The 22,107-nt window shown below is 39.0% G+C and overlaps 1 protein-coding gene across 1 annotated transcript in view; it reads right to left on the minus strand.

Moving 5' to 3' along the window:
* The window catches only part of LOC123766952 (arylsulfatase B), a 205,598-nt gene that overhangs the window by 39,803 nt on the left and 143,688 nt on the right, over positions 1–22,107 (minus strand). Inside the window, 1 exon segment of the mRNA XM_069307715.1 lies at positions 11,041–11,174. Coding sequence (XP_069163816.1) covers positions 11,041–11,174 — 134 coding nt within the window.

The following is a 22,107-nucleotide window of genomic DNA, read 5'->3' on the forward strand; positions in this document are numbered from 1 at the left end:
GAGAAAAAAAAAGGGCAAAATGAACAGGATAGGACAAGTGCCTCAAAATAACAATACAATTAAGGTATATTACACCAATAGTAGGAGTCTAGAAAACCAAATAAACGATTTAAATGCTCTTGCCTGCACAGAAACAATAGATATTATTGCACTTATTGAAACATGGATGAATGTAGAAAACAGAGAACTATTAGCTGAATATCAAATAAACTGATTTACATTATTTCACACAGATAGAGATATTAGACGAGAAGGAGGAGTAGCCATATTTGTTAGGAGAATTTGAAATGTAGTCTCGAAGAGAGAATTAAAACTGAGCCACACACACACAGAAACTGTTTGGCTAGAATTAAACGAAAAAATTGCTAAAAATCATATAATCAGAGGTAAATCATATAATCAGGCCACCAAACTTAGACAGAATGAAAGCAAAGCATCTCATTCGCAAAGCAGCAAACTCATTCCAGGGAAAATAAGGATTGAGTGCTAGCTACGCTCCTCACTCTAAGCTGTATTTCAGCCCTGAAACTACCCCCAGATGATGTAGACCCCCACCCACATGCAGCTAAGTACATGGAGTCCAAGCATGTCATAGCACATTCAAAGTAACCAACCCAAATTAACTCATTCCATCTCAAATAAAATTCAAAACAATCCTCTCCGGCAGTGAGTACCAGTGCCTGCTGCCGCCTCTGCCCGCCCACCCGCGCTGCTGACGCAAGTTTCAGCCACAACATATATCCCAGTCCATTCTCAACCCAATCATGTCTCCCAAAAACAAGACTGCGGAGGGAAATAAGAGCAACAAAGCCCCTAATAAGGCATCCATCCCGACCAACACTGACAGCCTTCGTGTTTCTCCGTCTGGAAGCTCTGGGGCCCGCGGAGGCGGTGCTGCTCTCCTCCAACCCGTTCTCGCACTTTCGTATAGTCATATTGACTTATTAAATACGTGCATATGTGACGTACTAATTTATTGTGACTATTTTAGTTTACCTTGAAAAGCTTCATAGAAAACACCGACCTAACCTAACCTTCTTAGTATGTTAAGATAAGCTTCTTATTACTTCGTAATTACAATTATTACTTAACCTATTATAGGTATACTATAGGTACTAATTTATTGTGACTATTTTAATTTACCTTGAAAAGCTTCATAGAAAAACACCGACCTTACCTAACCTTCTTAGTATGTTAAGATAAGCATCTTATTGCTTCGTAATTACAATTATTACTTAACCTATTATAGGTATAGGTTAAGTAATAATTGTAATGTCGAAGCAATAAGATGCTTATCTTAACATACTAAGAAGGTTAGTTAAGGTCGGTGTTTTCTATGAAGCTTTTCAAAGTAAACTAAAATATTCACAATAAATTAGTATGTCCACATATGCACTTATTTAATAAGTCAATATTGACTGTAAGAAAGTGCGAGAATGGGTTGTCTCCTCTCTACCCCATCACTGAGCCAGGGAACTGTGTCATCTCAATCCTCTCCTAATTTCATGCTTACATCCCACTTTACGAAATTCAAGTGTGCTTCTGGTCCCTCAGTAGATTTTCCTAACTGGGCCGAGAATCAGTGGTTCAAAAAAGTTGTGCCTAGTCCTTGAGACTCAAAATACGATCATCCTGAGTCTTCAACTGAGAATCAAGCGAACTGTGCGAACCTTCATCAACAACAACAAGAAATAACCCTTCTCCGCGTGGAATATTAGAAACTATAAGGCTAGCCAAGATCAACTCCAGCATGACTTGAATGATCTCCGTGAGGAAAACATACGTCTGAAAACTGATGAAGCCATAAAAAAAAACAAGAGGAAGCTCTCAACAAAATGACTGCATGTATCAGTACATTATCCGTCCAACATTCCATCTCCCAGGATGAACAAGACCAGCAAAAGTTGCTTGACTCTGTTGTTGTGTCGTCCCAAGATATTCCTGTGGAACATGAAGGTGAAAAGTGTATTGAAATAGTTCATGCTCTCATAAAAGACTAATTGCGTGTCCACTCTAAATAAAACGGACATTATTGCTGCCTACAGAGTAGGCAAAAAGAATCCATCAGGACAAAACCAGCGAGAAATTCGCCTCAAGCTAGCTTCCCAGTCCATAAAATCACATCTTGTCCGGACAGCTGCATCCCAACGAAAGGGAATCTACATTAACGAGTGCTTGACTAGATAAAGACATCAACTCCTCCACCGCCTGCGTCAAATCCGTTATCAAAACCCAGCTGCGATTCATCAGTGCTTCGTTAGAGATGGCTTGATTAAAGTGAGAAAGACCTCAGTAGGTAAAATGTTTACAATTGCTAATGAGGATAACCTCAAACACTTTCCTCGCCCAATGTGGTTTGTCCACCTTATTATCCCTCTCAATGAGTCAACATAATAACCCCTTGTCACCTAGTGCGGGCTAGGTAACCAAAGTCTCTTTGTTACACTTTTTTAAATTAAATTTTAATTTAATTTTTAATTAGTCATTTATTGGAATTAATTGAGTGCATTAATATTTCTTTAGTTGTTATTAATTATAGGATCATAACTAAACTATTTATAGTTAATAATCATTAGCTTAAATTTGCCTATGTTTATTATTCAACTTGTTTTCTTTGCTTTCATTTATTACCTAGGTTGCCTAGCCTCGTCATACTCCATTACTCTATTGTACCCTTTGCTTTGCCTGTGTCTCAAAATGCCAAATATTTACTTACAGTGTACCTGAGAGTACTTGTAAGCAATCTACCTCATTTTTCTTTTTCTTTTTTGTTCATTTTGTGTTTGTCTTGTATAGTCTTGTTTATATTTTTATTTTTCCACCCCTTTTATATCAAAATTTTATTTTGTAATTACCATTCTTGCCTTGTTTTCCTACAACCAGCCTTCTTATGCAAACTAGTATAGACCCAGAACTAAACCTCTTATCCACTATCTATGACAATCATCACTTTAATGATCAAAATTGCAGATATTTTACAGTACATGATGTAAACAATGTATTAACACATAATCACAATATCTCTGTAATTAACTTGAATGTAAGATCTCTAAGCAAACACTTCGATGATGTTAGTGCCATGATTGAAACTATTTATAACAAATTCTCTTTTATCATAGTTACTGAACCGTGGTTAAAAGAGGATACTACTCAACTCTTTAACATACCAAAGTACTCAGCAATTCACAACTGTCGTCCAATTCAGAGAGGTGGTGGTACTGCTCTTTACTACCACCAAGAACTAATATGCTTAAAAGTAATTAGAACTAGAGACTACTGTGGGGAGTATATCTTCGCCAGTTTCAGAGTCAAGGTGCTGAGCCTATCCTGACTGTGAAAGCAGTCTATAGAATTCCTAACACTGATGTGTCCGAATTCAACTCTAACCTTAGAAATCTAATACTAGATAACAGACTAAACAAAAACCCATCCAATTATCGCAGGGGATTTTAATATTGATCTCTGCGAGCCTGAAAACCCTACTGCTGCCAACTTCCTCAACTGTATGAATTCCTGCTTCCTCATACTCTTAATCACTAGACCTGCTAGAATCTCTGATAGTACTGCCCCGACTCTTGATCACATCTGGACGAACATAACCTCTCTCTGCTTACTTCAGGGATAATCATCGATAGCACTACAGACCATTACCCCATATTTCTCATAACCAACATTCACAAACCACCTCTAGATACTAGGAAGATAAGCTTTAGGCTGCACAATGAAACTGCTGTAGGCAATTTTATAGCTGTTGCTGCTAATGTCAATTGGGAGTCCGAATTAGGTAACATAGGGGACATCAACCTAGCAGTGCAATCCTTTCTTCAAAAAACTCTCAGCCTTTATAACACCCACTGTCCTATGCACACGAAACAAGTCACAACTAAAAGGCTAAACAATCATTGGCTTACAAAGGGAATACTTAAATCCATTAACAAAAAACATGACCTTGAGAAGAAGTATAGGTTAGGAATCGTCTCCAAAAAGTGGGCCAGCCAGAGGCTTAGGGCCCCGCGCAGGAATATCCCGGCAAAAAAAAAAGTCTCCAAGGAATTTTTAAAGAATTACTTGTCATTGCTATCTAAAATAATTAGACGAGCCAAAACTAAATACTACGAAGATAAATTTACCCAAACAAAGGGCAATATTAAGAAAGCATGGAACACAATTTCACAAATATTGGGATCAAAGAAGATTTTAAATAACAAACCAATACTCCTGTCCAGTAACGATAGTCAGCTTACAGCCTCTGATACTGCTATTGAGTTCAATAGGTTCTTCTCTTCATTGGGTCATCCCTTGCAAATGATATTCCATCTTCCAGTACTGATGTTCAGGACTATCTTACAGGTAACTATCCACAGTCTCTGTACCTAACGCCTGCAGATTCCACTGATGTTAATGAGATAATCCTTTCCCTTTAAACCAAGTCTAGTGCCCTTGAGGAGATACTAACTTTAATTTACAAAAAAGGCTCCAGATCTTTAGCCCCTGCTATTGCATTGCTCTTCAACAAGTCATTTGAACTCCAAACCTTTCCAGATATTCAAAAAAAAAAAAGCAAGAGTAACCCCTGTCCACAAATGTGGTGATCTTACTGATGTTAACAACTACAGACCTATATCAATCCTGCCAAACTTGTCAAAAATATTTGAAAACTAATCTACAAGCAGCTTTACTCTTATCTAGCCAAACACAATATACTTAGCTCTGGTCAATATGGCTTCAGACCCAAAAAAAGCACTAACGATGCACTTATTAGTATGATTAACTTGATACATGTAGCTCTTGATAAAAATGAGTTCTCTGTTGGGTTATTTGTGGACCTGCGTAAGGCTTTTGACACTGTCAACCACCAAAACCTTCTTCTTAAATTACATCATTATGGAATCAGAGGTCATTCCCTGCAATATCTCAAATCTTACCTTACTGACAGGCTCCAGTATGTTTCTGTAAATAATTCAATTTCTCCCACCCTACCCATCAACACTGGTGTTCCTCAGGGCAGCATACTTGGCCCTCTCCTTTTTCTCATCTATATTAATGACCTTCCAAATGCCTCCCAACACCTCAAACCAATTCTATTTGCTGACGACACAACCTTCATTTACTCCAGTCCTGACCGCCTTGCTCTAAATGTCACAGTGAATACTGAGCTAAATAAAGTCCATCTCTGGCTAACTGCCAACAAATTCACCCTCAACATTGACAAAACTTTCTATATTTTGTTTAGCAATAAATCCTCAAATCAAATAAATCTCATGGTAAATAATGTCCAAATTTGTAACAAAATAGATGGCAAATTCATTGGCGTTCTCATTGACCACAAGCTGAATTTCAAGGGGCACATTCAAAATATATAAAAAAAAGTTTCAAAAACTGTTGGTATTCTTTCTAAGATCAGATATTATGTACCTCGCCCTGCTCTTGTGATGCTCTATTACTCCCTCATCTATCCTTTTCTCAACTATGGTATTTGTGCTTGGGGTTCTACTACCCAAAATCATTTATGTCCTCTTATTACTCAACACAAAGCTGCTATTAGGACAATATCCAACTCTGGCCCCAGACATCACTCAGTACCCCTACTCAAATCTCTGAATATGTTAGATATTAAGTCACTGCACATCCTCTCATGTGTATATAAATATATATATATATATATATATATATATATATATATATATATATATATATATATATAAAACGCTGAACTGTAATGCCAACCCTGATCTTAAAAGCTTCATTGAAGGCTGTAACAGAACCCATGAGCACCACACCAGAAACAAATACCTTTTTGACATTCCAAGAGTACGACTTAATCAAACTAGAAATGCTCTACAAATCAAGGGACCCAGAATGTGGAATGACCTTCCCAATCACGTTAAAGACTGTACCTCTCTCAACCTGTTTGAGATAAAAACTAAGCACTACCTAATTAATTCCCTGTAACCTACCTTACCCCTATAATGTAAACCCATGTCTGTTATTTTTAAACAATGCTGTTTGTCGACCAAATTGTATTTTTGCTGTTTTTCTGCCATGTTCCCCCTTTTTATTTTTATATTGTCTCAACACACTTTATACTTTAATCTCAATTAGTATTAAGTTTTAGTCTTTAGTGTTTTCCTGCCTGGAACGCTTTGCGTAATAGTGGCTTTAGGCATTGTATGTACTAGCTCTATCTATAAATTCAGCAATATTTGTATCACCCCCTTGTATGTATGTACTTTACCTGAATAAACATTTGAATTTTGAATTTTTTGAATCTATTGAATGAAATAACTAGAGCATCTAAGTCAAACAGTATTTATGTAATGGGTGAATTTAATTTTAGTGGAATAAACTGGCTTAGCAGAACAGGGAATAATGAAGCAGTATATTTTCTACAATTAATTTGACGATTGCTTCCTTAAGCAACACATTAAGGAACCAAAGCGTGAAAATAATATTTTAGACTTAAGAGTTAACTAACAGGGAAATGTAGTTAAATGACATCGAAATAGGGAGTGAGCTAGGGAACAATGATCATAATGAAATCAGATTTAGCATAGAATGGAATTGATTTTTTGGAGAAAATTCTGCTAAAGTGCTAGATTTTCGAAAAATTGATTTGTAAGCCTAAGAATTTTTTTGAGTGAAATAGACTGGAAAGTCTTGGACATGGGGGATGAGCCGCTCTTGGAGCGAGACGTGAACCCAATGGTGGGTGATTTAAAAAAGGAATTTTATGTGGATTCAAAATATAACTTATTTAAAAATATTCTAAGCAAAACACAGGAATGTAGTATACCATACAAATTGAATAGATCGAATAATAATGACACGAAATGTATAACAAAGCATCTGAAGAACCTTATAGGTAGAAATAAAGCTTGGTACAAAAGGATTAGGAATGGGGGACGTCAGTTTAGAACAAGAATTCGTCCAACTGATTAGAAATGTTAAAACAGAGATAAGGGGGGTGCAAAGAAAAACTATGAAGTTCGCATAGCAGGGCAAGCAAAGACAAATCCTAAAGTTTTTTTTTTCCATTATATCGAACAAAGATTAGGGACTAGATAAGTTTATTAAAAACTGAGACAGATCAGATAATAACGAAGAAATGAGTAGTATTTTTAATAAATATTTTATCTCTGTATTTACTAACGAGGAACTGCAGATTGCAACTGTAAGCATATAATCGTATGTTAAGGTAAGAAACGGAAAGCATATAATATGTTTCTAATTTGGGGGATTAATTAACTTGGTCATTCTACACTGGACGTGTTCTAGTGAATTTATATCCTTTCTATAGTACGGCGACCAAAACTGAACTGCACAATCTAAATGGGACCTAACCAGAGCAAGATATAGTTGAAGAACAACACCAGGTGTCTTATTACTAGTGCTTTGATAAATAAATACCAGTGTCCTATTTGCCATATTATGAACATTTAAGCATTGATTTTGTGGTTTAAAATGCTTACTAATCATAACTCTCAGATCCTTTTCACAATCCGACTTCACAATATCAACACCATCTAGCTTGTATCTTGTAACTCTATCATCATTAGCTAGCCTTAAACACTTATATTTGTCAGCACTAAACTGCATCTGCCAATGTTTTGACTATTTCAAAACCATATTTAGTGAGTAATAGTGAGTCTTTTTCCGTGTTTATTTCTCTACCGATTTTTGTATCATTGGCAAATTTGAAAATATTGCTGCACAATCCTGAATCTAAATCATTTATATATATTATGAATAACAGAGATCCCAGGACAGAGCCTTGAGGAACTCCACTTACAACATTTTCCCACTCTGACTTAACCCCATTTATACTAACTCTTTGTTTCCTTGGATATAACCCCTATCCTAATCTAACTTAATACAGCACCTTCAGTACCATGCGTCTATCATTTTAATCAATCTTAAGAGTATCCCACCCTTAAGAGACTGAACAAGAATATAAAATAAATTTGCTAGGTAGTACAATGCCTAGCTTAATTGCAAAGTATTTATAACTTAAATCTATGCCCCTATTTAGGCCTTAAATCTATGCCCCTATGCCCCTGTTACCTAGCAGTAAAATAGGTACCTGGGTGTTAGTCAGCTGTCACGGGCTGCTTCCTGGGGGTTGAGGCCTGGTCAAGGATCGGGCCGCGGGGACACTAAAGCCCCGAAATCATCTCAAGATATGATTATATAGTAATTGGTGCAGACTAGAATAGGTGTATTTAATTACTATTTGATTTTGATTTATTCTATTTATTCAAATTAATCAAATCAAATAGATTTAATAAACCTATTTGATTTAATCTATTTCATTTTATGATATTAATGTTGAGTAACTCCTTAGACTCAAGAATATAACAAAATAAATTTTAAAGTAATGTTTAGTAGCCTCTCATTAAGCATTTATAGTATTTGACGGTGTTTGTTAATTTAACAGCCACATAACCATGAGATTCTCAGGAGAGATGAACACTACCAGAGGTTAAATAATCCTGAAAAGGTCTGGCTGAGAAATGAATTTAGTGTGTGCCCATACGCATATGCCTTCGCAGATAATAATTAATATTTGGGGTTTGAGTATATAGCCCCGCGGTTACTCAATGCCAGTTGTTTTCTGGTGGTTGACAAGGCTCTCAGAGTGAAAACTACAGTAAATTCTATTTGTTTAAAGGATTTTACCATGTTCCTGAGATCTTCTATGATCACTGTTGGAAAATGAGAGGGATGTATTTCACTGCCTCCTACATAATTGTGATGGGATCACCAGGCCAATTAATTGCTGCTATCAATATTGGGTTATTGTAAAAGTTACGTGCCGTAGATCCTGTGAATCTAAATATTTGTATCTAAATCAGAGACACAGAAGTAAAGCACCAGGGTACTTGGATATGGCACCTGGATATGACAAACTTTGACCATATGTCCTCATTTATTTGATTAGTAATTGATTATAGCAACACTAGCCTGGTAATCATATAAGTATTATCTAGTGAGATCTATTTATTTTGTAATTAAGTTTTACTGATTCTTAGTTGATGTGCTCTTTGTGCTCCATAACAAATCATGCTATTACACATCTGGTTTAAAGAACCAGGCATGTGAGGTGGGTAAATTAATTTTTTGTCTTTCTTTAATTATGTTTGGTAGAGAATGGACAGTATCATTAATTGTATTTAGTCCAACACAATTCACATTGGGTTAGTTTAATTAATTTAGATCATCTAGTGCATTATTAAACTTACATTCTCTTTGATTTAAGTAATAAATATATTACTCAAGGGACAGTTTCAGATGCCAGTTTACTGACAGATCATGAGCCCTTTTACGTACATTAATCATACATAAGACAACATAAAATTGTCTGAAAACTGACCATTAGCACACTGACAAAGAAACAGCTTATGTCTCGTTAAGTTGATTAATTTAACAATGAGCAATGGACTATCTAATCTGTGGTTAATATATTATAATTTAAGTAAATAAATTGAGATAATCTCAGCTAGCAAATGTGTAGTGTCCGGGTAGGCACAGTCTTGTCATCCAATATGCACTTCTAATTGCGTCACATTCTAAAACATAGCAATAGCCTTGGATAACTCCTGCCAGTAATTCTAATATTTTTATCACAATACCAATATATAACTATTCATAGATTCATAACTCCATCACTCACAAGTTTAGGATGAGTTTGATGATGGGGTGATACTCACAAGTTTATGTTTTGTAATTCTATGATGCAACCACCCCAATTTAGGAGCAAGCGTTTGCTCCTAAGAATATACCAACTGATCAGATAATGAACCTAAACAGTGTTGCAGAAACACTTATCATCTTAAGTGTGGTCGGAGATAATTTGTTTAGATCTTCGACGCGTTGAACTGCTATAAGTAACACGCTTTAACTATAATCACGGAGTAATAGCGTCGTCGCGTGTGTTAGCTGATGTGGCAGCGTAAGCATCTATAAGCAATGGTGTCAGAACCTTATTCTCCGTCTCACCTCCAGTGGGAGAGAGAATTTTTTTTCTTATTAAGTTATTCAGGACACAAAGCAATTCTTTTATACTAGTTCGAATCAACAATGTTGAAAAAGTTTTTTTAAGAACAGGTTGATTTATTCAAACTATATGCCTTATAGAACAAATATGAAGATCAATTCAGTCGTCGAATGATATACTGTTGTGTACGGCATAAGCCGGGATGGCGTCGTTGGACTTGTAAGCTACTAAGCACTTGTAAGTAGAACATTATTATGCTAATTTGACTTAAACAGAGAGAACTCACAAAGATATATTTTATTAGGCTTTGATAGTAAATATTCCCACGATCGAGGTGATATTGAATAGTGAAGGAGGTAATACTGACTGGTTACAGACTGTACAAGGGAGGTAATACTGACTGGTGAGAGACTGAACAAGGGAGGTAATACTGACTGGTGAGGGACTGTACCAGGGAGGTTATACTGACTGGTGAGAAACTGTACAGAGAGGTAATACTGACTGATGAGAGACTGTACAAGGGAGGTAAAACCGACTGGTGGGAGACTGGACAAGCAACGTAATATTGACTGGTGAGAGACTGTACAAGGGAGGTAATACTGACTGGTGAGAGACTGTACAAGGGAGGTAATACTGACTGGTGAGAGACTGTACCAGGGAGGTAATACTGACTGGTGAGAGACTGTACAAGGGAGGTAATACTGACTGGTGAGAGACTGTACAAGGGAGGTAATACTGACTGGTGAGAGACTGTACCAGGGAGGTAATACTGACTGGTGAGAGACTGTACAAGGGAGGTAATACTGACTGGTGAGAGACTGAACAAGGGAGGTAATACTGACTGGTGAGAGACTGTACAAGGGAGGTAATACTGACTGGTGAGAGACTGTACAAGGGAGATAATACTGACTGGTGAGAGACTGTACAAAGGAGGTAATACTGACTGGTGAGAGACTGTACAAGGAACGTAATACGGACTGGTGAGAGACTGAACAAGGGAGGTAATACTGACTGGTGAGAGACTGTACAAGGGAGGTAATACTGACTGGTGAGAGACTGTGCCAGAGTTGGGTAAGAGTGGAGAGTGGAGGAAGGCGACGCCCCTGGTGCCTCCTTCCCACAGTGTAGACTTGGTGCCCCTGAGCGGCCAGTTGCTAGCGTTCCCAGTCGGCCCACCATTCTGCAACAACAACAACAGACAAGCTTCAAGCACTCACCACCAGCATGCGTCTTTATGGCAAACTCTGGAAGGCTTTTAATATTATAAAAGCAACACAAATTCATTATGAAACCATTGTCGTGATCATTGCAATAAATCAAAATATAATAATAACACCTTCTGCTCTCGCTGGAGTTAATGAAATCCTTCCGCTTCAACATAGATATTTTTCCATTGAGCTTTGAACATAAAAAAATTTCTTTCTTGAATAATAAAGCTTGTTATTAAATAGGCCACATCGATGACAGTTATACTTTGTAGTTCAGCTAATACACTCAAAGTAACTCCACACTTACGAGGGAGGAGGCAGGGGGCGGGGGGGGGGGGGGGGGTTGCTCGATGTAAGAAAGAGAAACTCTTGTAAAGAGTCTCTCAGTAGAGAGACATAGAAACAGCAGTTGTTAAAGCTGAACGAACACTCTGGAACTCTTGTTGACCTCTGCATATGGAATCCCCATCAGTACAATAGTCAGTTCTGCACATGTGCAGTGTTGTAAACCAGGAAAATCTCATCCCCAGAACAGTGTAAACAGCAAAGAACATACATGGTTAAAAGTAGTTTCAGTGCTAGAAAATATGCATAAACAACAGTGTTAAATTAAAACAAAACAGGCTGGATGTTATAAGATATAAAATTAACTATTTGAGATACAAATGTGTATGAAACATTATTGGAACCAGGCGGTTGGACCAGGCGGTCTCGTTGGGCTGTTGTAGGCAGGGTGAAGAGGAGGCCGTTCGTGGCTTGAGTGAGAGGCGATGGTCTCCTACAATAACGATAAGTGCATTGTTCTCATTCGTGCTATAGCGGTGCTCCTTCTCTGTGTTTGTGATAGGCAGTTTTAAACTAAGTTTGTTATAGAACCCTGTGTGTAGGTAGTGTTATGTGTTATTTTTATACATTCACTCAGATTTCTGTGACACGTCGTCTATATCCCATCAAACTTGGTCCTTATTTGTAAACTGTTTACGTGCCAGGATTTTGTGTATGGTTAAAACCCATGTTACCTTTATAGCTCACCAAGTAAGTGTAAAATGGCATGGTGACCTTAAGTCCCAGTTTTTGTGGATCCATAGTCAATGCATCCCTAAGGCTTATGTATGCTGAAAAGTATCCCTCTTAATCTCAACAATCCATTAACATAACAGTAGTACCCCTTATTATTCAGTGTAAAAATGAAACCTGTGTTGCTCAGTAAAACCCAGTTGGGAAATTGTACCCAAAGGTGTATTTCTTGTCCACAGTAAAATAAGATTTATTGTCGGTCAAGTGTTTTGTGGAATATATACATGCATATCCCTCCCATTATTTATAGAAAGTAAGAACTGGTTTAGTTAGTTGTCCTCTAGAGTACGACTTTGAAGCCCAGACTTTACAATGATAATGGTGAGAGAAGATGTGGTAGAATTCCACAATGGTAAAGTAACTTTAGATTTCTTTTTATTTCTAAGGGATTTATATAGATCATTACAGTTGTGGCTGGAGTAAACAGGTGTACAGTTGTAGTTGGAGAGAACAGATGTATTGTTGTTGCTGGAGTGAACAGGTGTACAGATGTGGCTGGAGTGAACAGGTGTACAGTTGCAGCTGGAGTGAACAGGAGTAAAGTGGTGGCTGCAGTGAACAGGTGTTTTAGTTGTGGCCGGGGTGAAAAGGAGTACAGTTGTGGCTGGAGTGAACAGATGTTCAGCTGAGGCCGGGATAAAAAGGTGTACAGTTGTGGATGAAGTGAATAGAGGTACAGATCTGGCTGGAGTGAACAGGTGTATTGTTGTGGCTGGAGTGAACAAGTGTGCAGTTGTGGCTGGAGTGAACAGATGTGATTAGACACTCGCCTGGCGTTCCGCGAGCGCTATGTCACGGGCTCGTATCCTGGCCGGGGAGGATTTACTGGGGGCAAATCCTTAACTGTAGCCTCTGTTTAACGCAACAGTAAAATGTGTACTTGGATGAAAAACCGATTCTTCGTTGTGGGGATCGTACTCCAGGGACCTGCCCGAAACGCTACGTGTACTAGTGGCTGTACAAGAATGTAACAACTCTTGTATATATCTCAAAAAAAAAAATAATAATAATATTAAGTTGAGGCCGGAGTGAAAAGGTGTACAGTTTTGGATGGAGTGGACAGGTGTACAGTTCTGGCTTGAGTGAACAGGTGTACAGAGTTGGCTGGAGTGAACAGGTGTATTGTTGTGGATGGAGCAACCCACTCTCGCACAAGACAGCACATATATGACTTAATGCTTAAAGTCAATATGTTAAATATGAATTAGTACATATGTGGTATATTCCCATTTGCAATTTTTCTAAAGCCCAAACTCTTCCTCACGTACCAATTTACGTCTCACAGAACCCGTCCATCGCCGTAGACAGCAGAATAGTCGTGATTGGTTCACTTATAATGAAAATTGTAGTTTTCAGGTCCCACATGGGTTGTGAAATTTACCTGGTATTGTCCATGCTCTTGGAGTATTACAGATCAGCTACATCCTATTGAAGTTTCGTAGTTTTGTTTTGAGAAATATTAGTTGTTCTTAGTAAATTATAATAAGCACTATAAATTATTACATAGAATAATAGTGCTTCACCAATCAACATTATATACACTAGTTTATGCTTTAAAAATCTTAAAAGAATGTATTGTAGCAACGTAAATAGAAAACGATGTTCTTTGGAATGTCTTTGGGGGGTAAACTACTGCAAACAGGATGGTACAGAGTCTACTACCTACTGTAGGATGGGTATAGTGTCTAATACCATCTGTTAGGTGTTTATAGGATCCACTACCACCGGTTAGGTGGGTAAGGGGTCCATACCTCTTGTAGGGTGGGTCTGGGCCCAATAACTACTCATAGGATAGGTATGGGATCCACTACCGCCTACTGGATGGGTATATGGTCCACTACCACACACAGGATGTGTATGGCGTCCACTACCGCCTGCAGGATTGGTATGGGATCCTCTCGTGCCCACAGGACGAGTATGGGGGTCCACTTCCGCCTACAGATAGGTATGGGGGTCCACAAGATGAATATGGGGTCCACTACCACACACAGAAAGGGTATCTGGTCCAATACCGCCCACAGGATGGGTATGGGGTCCACTACCACCTACAAGATGGGTATGGGGTCCACTACCACCACCAGGATGAGTATAGGGTCCACTACCACTAACAAGATGGGTGTGGGGTCCACTACCACACACAGGATGGGTATCGGGTCCACTACCACCCACAGGATAGATATGGGGTCCACTAACAGCCACAAGATGGGTATGGGGTCCACTACCACCGACAAGATGGGTATGGGGTCCACTACCATCCACAAGATGGGTAAAGGGTCCACTACCACCCACAAGGTGGGTATGGTGTCCACTACCACCCACAGGATAGGTATGGGGTCCACTACCAACCACAAGATGGGTATGGTGTCCACTACCATCCACAAGATAGGTATGGGGTCCACTAGCTATAGGTATGATAGGTATGGGGTCCACTACCACATTGGGGTCCACTAGCTGTAGGTATGATAGGTATGGGGTCCACTACCACATACAAGATGGGTATGGGGTCCACTACCACCGACAGGATGGGTATGGGGTCCGCTAACACCCATAATATGGGTAAGGGGTCCACTACCACCCAAAAGATGGGTATGGGGTCCACTACCACCCACAAGATAGGTATGGGGTCGACTACCACCCACAAGATGAGTATGGGGTCCACTACCACCCACAGGATGAGTATGGGGTCCAATACCACCCACAAGATGGGTATGGGGTCCACTACCACCCACAGAATAGGTATGGGGTCCACTTGCACCCATAAGTTAGGTATGGGGTCCACTACCACCCACAAGATGGGTATGGGGTCCACTACCACCCACAAGTTGGGTATGGTGTCCACTACCACCCACAAGATTGGTATGGGGTCCACTAACACCCACAAGATGGGTATGGGGTCCACTACCACCCACAAGATAGTTATGGGATCCACTACCACCCACAAGATTGGTATAGGGTCCACTACCATCCACAAGATTGGTATAGGGTCCACTACCACCCTCAAGATGGGTATGGGGACCACTACCACCCACAAGTTGGGTATGGGGTCCACTACCACCCACAAGATTGGTATGGGGTCCACTACGACCCACAAGATTGGTATGGGGTCCACTAACACCCACAAGATGGGTATGGGGTCCACTACCACCCACAAGATAGGTATAGGGTCCACTACCACCCACAAGATGGGTATGGGGGTCCACTACCACCCACAAGATTGGTATGGGGTCCATTAACACCCACAAGATGGGTATGGGGTCCACTACCACCCACAAGATGGGTATGGGGTCCACTATCACCCACAAGATAGGTATGGGGGTCCACTACCACCCACAAGATGGGTATGGGGTCCACTACCACCCACAAGATAGTTATGGGGTCCACTACCACAACAAGATTGGTATAGGGTCCACTACCACCCACAAGATTGGTATAGGGTCCACTACCACCCACAAGATTGGTATAGGGTCCACTACCACCCACAAGATGGGTATAGGGTCCACTACCACCCACAAGATGGGTATAGGGTCCAGTACCACCCACAAGATTGGTATAGGGTCCACTACCACCCACAAGATGGGTATGGGGTCCGCTACCACCAACAAGAGTAGTGGGAAAGGCCCCAAGTCGTGACCGTTTGCTTTTTTCCGACGGTCACGACATGGCGCACCCGTTTTTAGTTACCCCAGTGACCCTTGCACAGACATCACTAATGATCAATGACGTCACATGTAGTCGCTCAGTGTCCTTGCACAGGTACAATCAAGGGGATTAAAAAGTCGTGACTTGGCGCACCAGTTTTTAGTTACCTTTGCTAGTGATTGCCTTATAGTTCATGAATCCATTCAGTCACACCTCTATCATGTAACCCCTATTTCTTCGCTTTTCTAGAGAATGTAATTTAGGCTTTGTCAATCTTTTTCTTCAAGGATTGCTTATCGAGTATTGGGCAAATAAAAATGAAAACCCACTATCATCCATTTGTATGAAAACAGTCCCCTGCCAGGCGTGGTGACTTTAATGAGATTTCAGTAGTAATCCAATATTACTGCATAAACGCATAAATATATATGCACGTGCTTAAATATATATTCACATCTCACATTCTCTCAAAAACATGCCTCCCACACCCTGCTGTAGCATATAACAAACCAAATACTCATTCAGTGTTCATATATATGGACTACATTGAGTAAAAGCAAGTCTCTCATGTTTTTGAAATAAGGCCTTCTGCAGTTACCTTCTTTTCTGACATCATCACTCCAAATGCGCTGTAAGCCACCGATGAGCTTCCAGCCAACGTGCTAAATGCGGATCCTAGGAGGTTCAGACATAAGTGCGAACTCTTAATCAGGCTTAATACCTCATCTGTACTCTGTGCTTCATCAGAGTCGATATTCAGCTACATTGGCTCGTATTTTCGCTCATTATTCATATTTTCTGTTATTCATTTCATAAATCCTATCAAACGATCCTAACCTAACTTATTATATATAACAAACAAACAAATACATTCTACAGACCAGTTGTTGTTGTTTAGTGACATCACGAAAAGCGACCTCAGTATATGGATAGGGGGTATTGTTTGCCATTAGCATATAAGTGTCAAGGTATCACAGCACCTGACTGGTCCACTATGTATGACGTCACCAGATAACCAATGCAGCCTTTAGCGTCCTACTGGCATGTGAATTTGATGTTATTATTCAAAAATGGCTAGACTAACCATCCCCACCTAACCTAATCAGAGGTTTAAGAATATACATTTTAGTCAACCACAACTGTAATCATTATTCAGTGATAAGTTCAAAAGTATAACAGCAGCCCAAATGTCGTACTGCAATTTAAGCAGAATCGTACATCTGGCAGCATTGTAGGTGAGCTGAACATAAGAATAAAGGTAACTGCAGAAGTCCTATTGGCCCATACGAGGCAGCTCCTACATATCTCCACCCAATCTCATTCATATTCATGTCCACCCTATGCTTAAAACAACCAAAGGATCCCACTTAAAGTATTAGTTTACAATAATAGTTTTAATAAATAGCTCTCATTCTAGTTTTATACACAACAGCAATTATGAAACCCTATAGCTAGATATCGTACTATAATCCACAAGTAGTTACCACACATCTGGCAGTACAGCAGATTAGTAGCTGTGTTCATAGGCTAGTCAACTGTACATCAAATCCATCAGTCCATCAAATAGCTATCCACATGTCGCACCTCAGTTCATCCATCTAGCAACTCAGCTGGATGCTAGCCACTATATTCATAGGCTAATCATTTCTACACAAAAAAATCCTAGTCTTGCTACGCAAATCAGGTAACTTGTTTCTAAACCAACAGTCGCAAATACATGCATACATACCTACACATACTGCACAACCTATACATTCACAGAGAATAGCCTAGTTTTTGCCACCATTTCCCCATTAATCAGATGTAATTTATGCCATGCACAGAAAATACAGCAGTTACACGCCAAATATGCCATTTATGCACAAAATATATTATTTACTCTCAAAATATACCATCACACAAAAATATGACATTTACATACAAAATATGTCAGTTGCACACAAAAATATACCATTTACACAATATTGCATGTACACTCAGAGTATGACATATACACAAAGTATGGTATTTGCACAAATATATCAAAATGCTTATGTATTTAGACAATCAAAAATGCTCTGTCACTAAAATTCCACAATTCCACATACATAATTTTCACAAAATACCCATACATTGTCTCATAAACCAAAATACACTTACACCATTAAGGTCTATTTTTTCAGATTACTGAGCTTACACAAAATACACAATTTGCACACAAAAATACAGTTGCACCAGTTCCACGGCAACAAATTAAAAACACAACTTGCATAAATGCACTATTAGCACAATTATTACATAATTTGTGTAATTATTATACATCTTTGCACAATTAATACAAGAAAACTTGCTATATAATTACCTCAACTTGCACAAGGACAATCAATACACAAATGTATAAATAAACAATTCGTCCATATGCAATTACACAACATGCGCAATTAATACACAACTTTCACATATATTACACATCTTTCATAATTATTACTCAACTTGTACAAATACATATCTAGCACAAATACATACAATACATAACTACCCAAAATAAGAAAATACACAACTAGCATAAATACACGATTTACTCAAATACAATTGCGACAATTACACAACTTGCTCAAAAGTATAATCAATACACAACTTACCAAAATATGAACAATACATAACTAGCACATATTCATTAAATACTCAACTACACAATTTCCACAAATACACATACAAAAACATATACAATTAATACATACAACTTGCACAAAACAATACATAATTTATAGAAATATAATCAATACATAATTGCTATAATCATACAACTTATGCAAAATACATAATCTGCACAATTAATACACAAGAATATTAATTGTGCTATATATGTACAAATACAAACACAACCAACTAGGTCAAACAATACACGATTTGCATGATTTTTTCCTAGGTATATTTAGGACATTAATTATAATATGCTGAGTTTAACCAACTCCCCAAAAGTTAGAATTTCACATATAAAAATGGTGCATGTAACTCCCGATGAGCTCAATATAAAACACATTCATTTTCCATTAATATTTCAACGTTATTAGTGCTAAGCTATTCATCTAACATATGTCCATTATTTTTAATGTCTTATTAATACCTTCCTTGTTACTTCCTCTCCAATCAGGTCACCCATACTTATTTATGCAAACCATCTAACAGACTTATTTGTTCTAGCCTTAGTTATGTTAGGGCAGGTGGGGTTAGGTGAAGTCAGTATTTTGTATGATAATTTTAAGCAAATTTGCTATATCTTATCAAAATGCATCCTATTAAAACCTAAATTCATCTAAATCTATCAAAAAATATACTTATACTACACAAATTTGACTAAATTCAACCTAGCAAAATCTAAACTAACTAAATATGAGCATCCCATATCCTCACATACAAGCCTATGTCATCTCTGTCCAAACATTACATGAGTTGGTCATATAGCTCGAACCCCTAGTAGGAAAATTTACACTATTTCATAAACATGCTAGTTCATTACCCCTAAGATATTATATATGTCCTTCCCTACACGACCTCACCAAACCTGACCTAGCATATCCAAACCTAGATTTAGTTCAACTTGGTGAAATTTAAACTATGCCAATTAAATTTGACCTAATTTAAGGCAATTTCCACCAAATATTCCCAAATGTTGTGTATCATACCACTGCCGAAGCCCAATTTTACCAACATTTTCTCCTATTCCATACTACCCTACACAACCTCACCTAATCTAACTTAGCATATCCAAATCTGGATTTGGTTATAGTCGGCGAAATTTAAGCTGTCACCTAAATTCGACCTAATTTAATACAATTTCCACCAAATATACCCAAATGTTGTGTATCATTTGCATGAATCATACCTGATGTTGTGTATCAGGGAGCCGGTCGGCCGAGCGGACAGCACACTGGACTTGTGATCCTGTGGTCCTGGGTTCGATCCCAGGCGCCGGCGAGAAACAATGGACAAAAGTTTCTTTCACCCTATGCCTCTGTTACCTAGCAGTAAAATAGGTACCTGGGTGTTAGTCAGCTGTCACGGGCTGCTTCCTGGGGGTGGAGGCCTGGTCGAGGACCGGGCCGCGGGGACACTAAAAAAAAAAGCCCCGAAATTATCTCAAGATAACCTCAAGATGATCATAGCACTGCCAAAGCCCATTTTTACCCACATTTTCTACTTTTCCATCCTACCCTTACACCGCCTCACCTAACCCAACCTAGCATATCCAAACCTGGATTTGGATAAAGTCAGCGAAATTTAAGCTATCCAACATAAATTCAACCTAATTTAAGACAAATCCCTCCAAATATACCCAAATGTTGTGTATCATAGCATCGCCAAAGCCCATTTTTACCTACATTTTCTCCTATTCCATCCTACCCTACGCAACCTTACCTAATCTAGCATATCCACGCCTAGGTTTGGTTAAAGTTGACAAAATTTAAGTTATTTCTACCTAAATTTGACCAAATTTAAGACAATTTCCACCAAATATACCCAAATGTTGTGTATCATAGTAGTGTCAAAGCCCATTTTTTTTTACCAACATTTTCTCCTATTTCCATCCTACCCTACACAACCTTACATAACCTAACCCTTGCATATCCAAACCTGGATTTGGTGATGGCTCTCTGCTCGACTATGTTACCAGATACAAATACCTTGGGCTTGAGGTTCTACTTTACCGCAATGTTGTAGCCAGACTGGGTCGCCAATGTAGAGAGAGGCCCCGTGCTCTCAAGGCTGTGGCAGGCTACCATCCAAGCTATGGTGCAAATGTGAGAATTGGCATAATGGTGTATCTCTCATATATTAGGTCACTGATTAATTATGCTGCACCCATGTTTGCTCTAGTGCCTGAGAGAATGCTTGGAGGGCGGGAAAAGATGCAAAACGAAGCCATGAGGATTATCCTCGGATGCCTCCGTACAACTAAATTACTAAACATGAGGAAGGAACTGAATAGTTCATGTGTAAGTGATCGTATCATTGTAATTAATGCTCTGGTTGGTATCAAGATGCTTAGGCTAACCCACCCTATCCCCTGCACTGAAGGCCTCCAACCCTTCTTCCTTGAAGGTCAGCATCCCTCCAAATGGATTACCAAGACTGCCAATGTGCTCAGAATGTATAATATTCATCACCTCCACCAAGAGAGAGACAACAACAACACTTTCCTGCCCCATGGGAGATCACTCCTTTCCAAATTACTGTCCCTCCCTTTCCCACCCCAAGAAGCTGATTAAAGAGCAGGCCTTGCTTCGACAAGAAGCAAAGTACAATGCCTTAAGCCAAATTGATGCTTTACTCAGAGAGCGCTCACTTTCCCAGATTATTTACACTGATGGATCCTTGCATCAGTCCCATGGCGCAGCTGGAAGTGCAGTTGTTGTGACAGGGAGAGATGGTTCCATCTCCCATGAGTGTGGAGCGCGACTAAGTAACTGGGCCTCCACTCTTCAAACAGAATTGGTTGCCATAATCCTTGCACTCGAGCGCGTATATGAATCCAAAGTTGACACGCTAATTGTAAGTGACTCCTTGTCATCCTTGACTGCCCTCAGCTTCCCAAGGCATAACTGTGACGTGCTTATCTCTGAAGCTAGATACAGATATAATGATATAATCAATGATGGAGTCAGAGTCTGTCTTCTGTGGATTCCTTCCCATATTGGTCTCCGAATACATGATAGAACTGATGAGTTGACCAAGACTTTTTCTCGTGAAGAGGGAATTGATTTCCAACTTGGACTGCCCATGAGCAGCCTGAGGGTAGTAATATTCTGGGAACATCAACTGAATTTCGGAGACTTGAGGCAAAGTGAAATTCACACCAGGTCCTCCATCTATCATCATTCTATTACGCAGGAAGAACCGCACATCTATGGGTCATCCAATAAGGTTAGCAGACTTCTAGATGTTACCACTGCTAGGCATAGGCTCGGCTACAAGTACCTCTGGGAGTTTGTAACATCTGCTGATGTAGATTTGACTAAATGTAAACTCTGTCAGCAGAACTATTCGCATACATTGCGTTATTATATAATGGAATGTGAAAAAATCGCGGAATTCAGAGATAACACCATTAATGGTGTACAAGAAATTTGTAAGTACTTTATTCATAATGATGTGCTGCCCGAAATCTTAGCGAAGTATCCAAAATTTGCTTACTGTAGGTAATGCATG

Source organism: Procambarus clarkii, chromosome 60 (assembly GCF_040958095.1).
Source record: "Procambarus clarkii isolate CNS0578487 chromosome 60, FALCON_Pclarkii_2.0, whole genome shotgun sequence".
Lineage (NCBI taxonomy): Eukaryota > Metazoa > Arthropoda > Malacostraca > Decapoda > Cambaridae > Procambarus > Procambarus clarkii.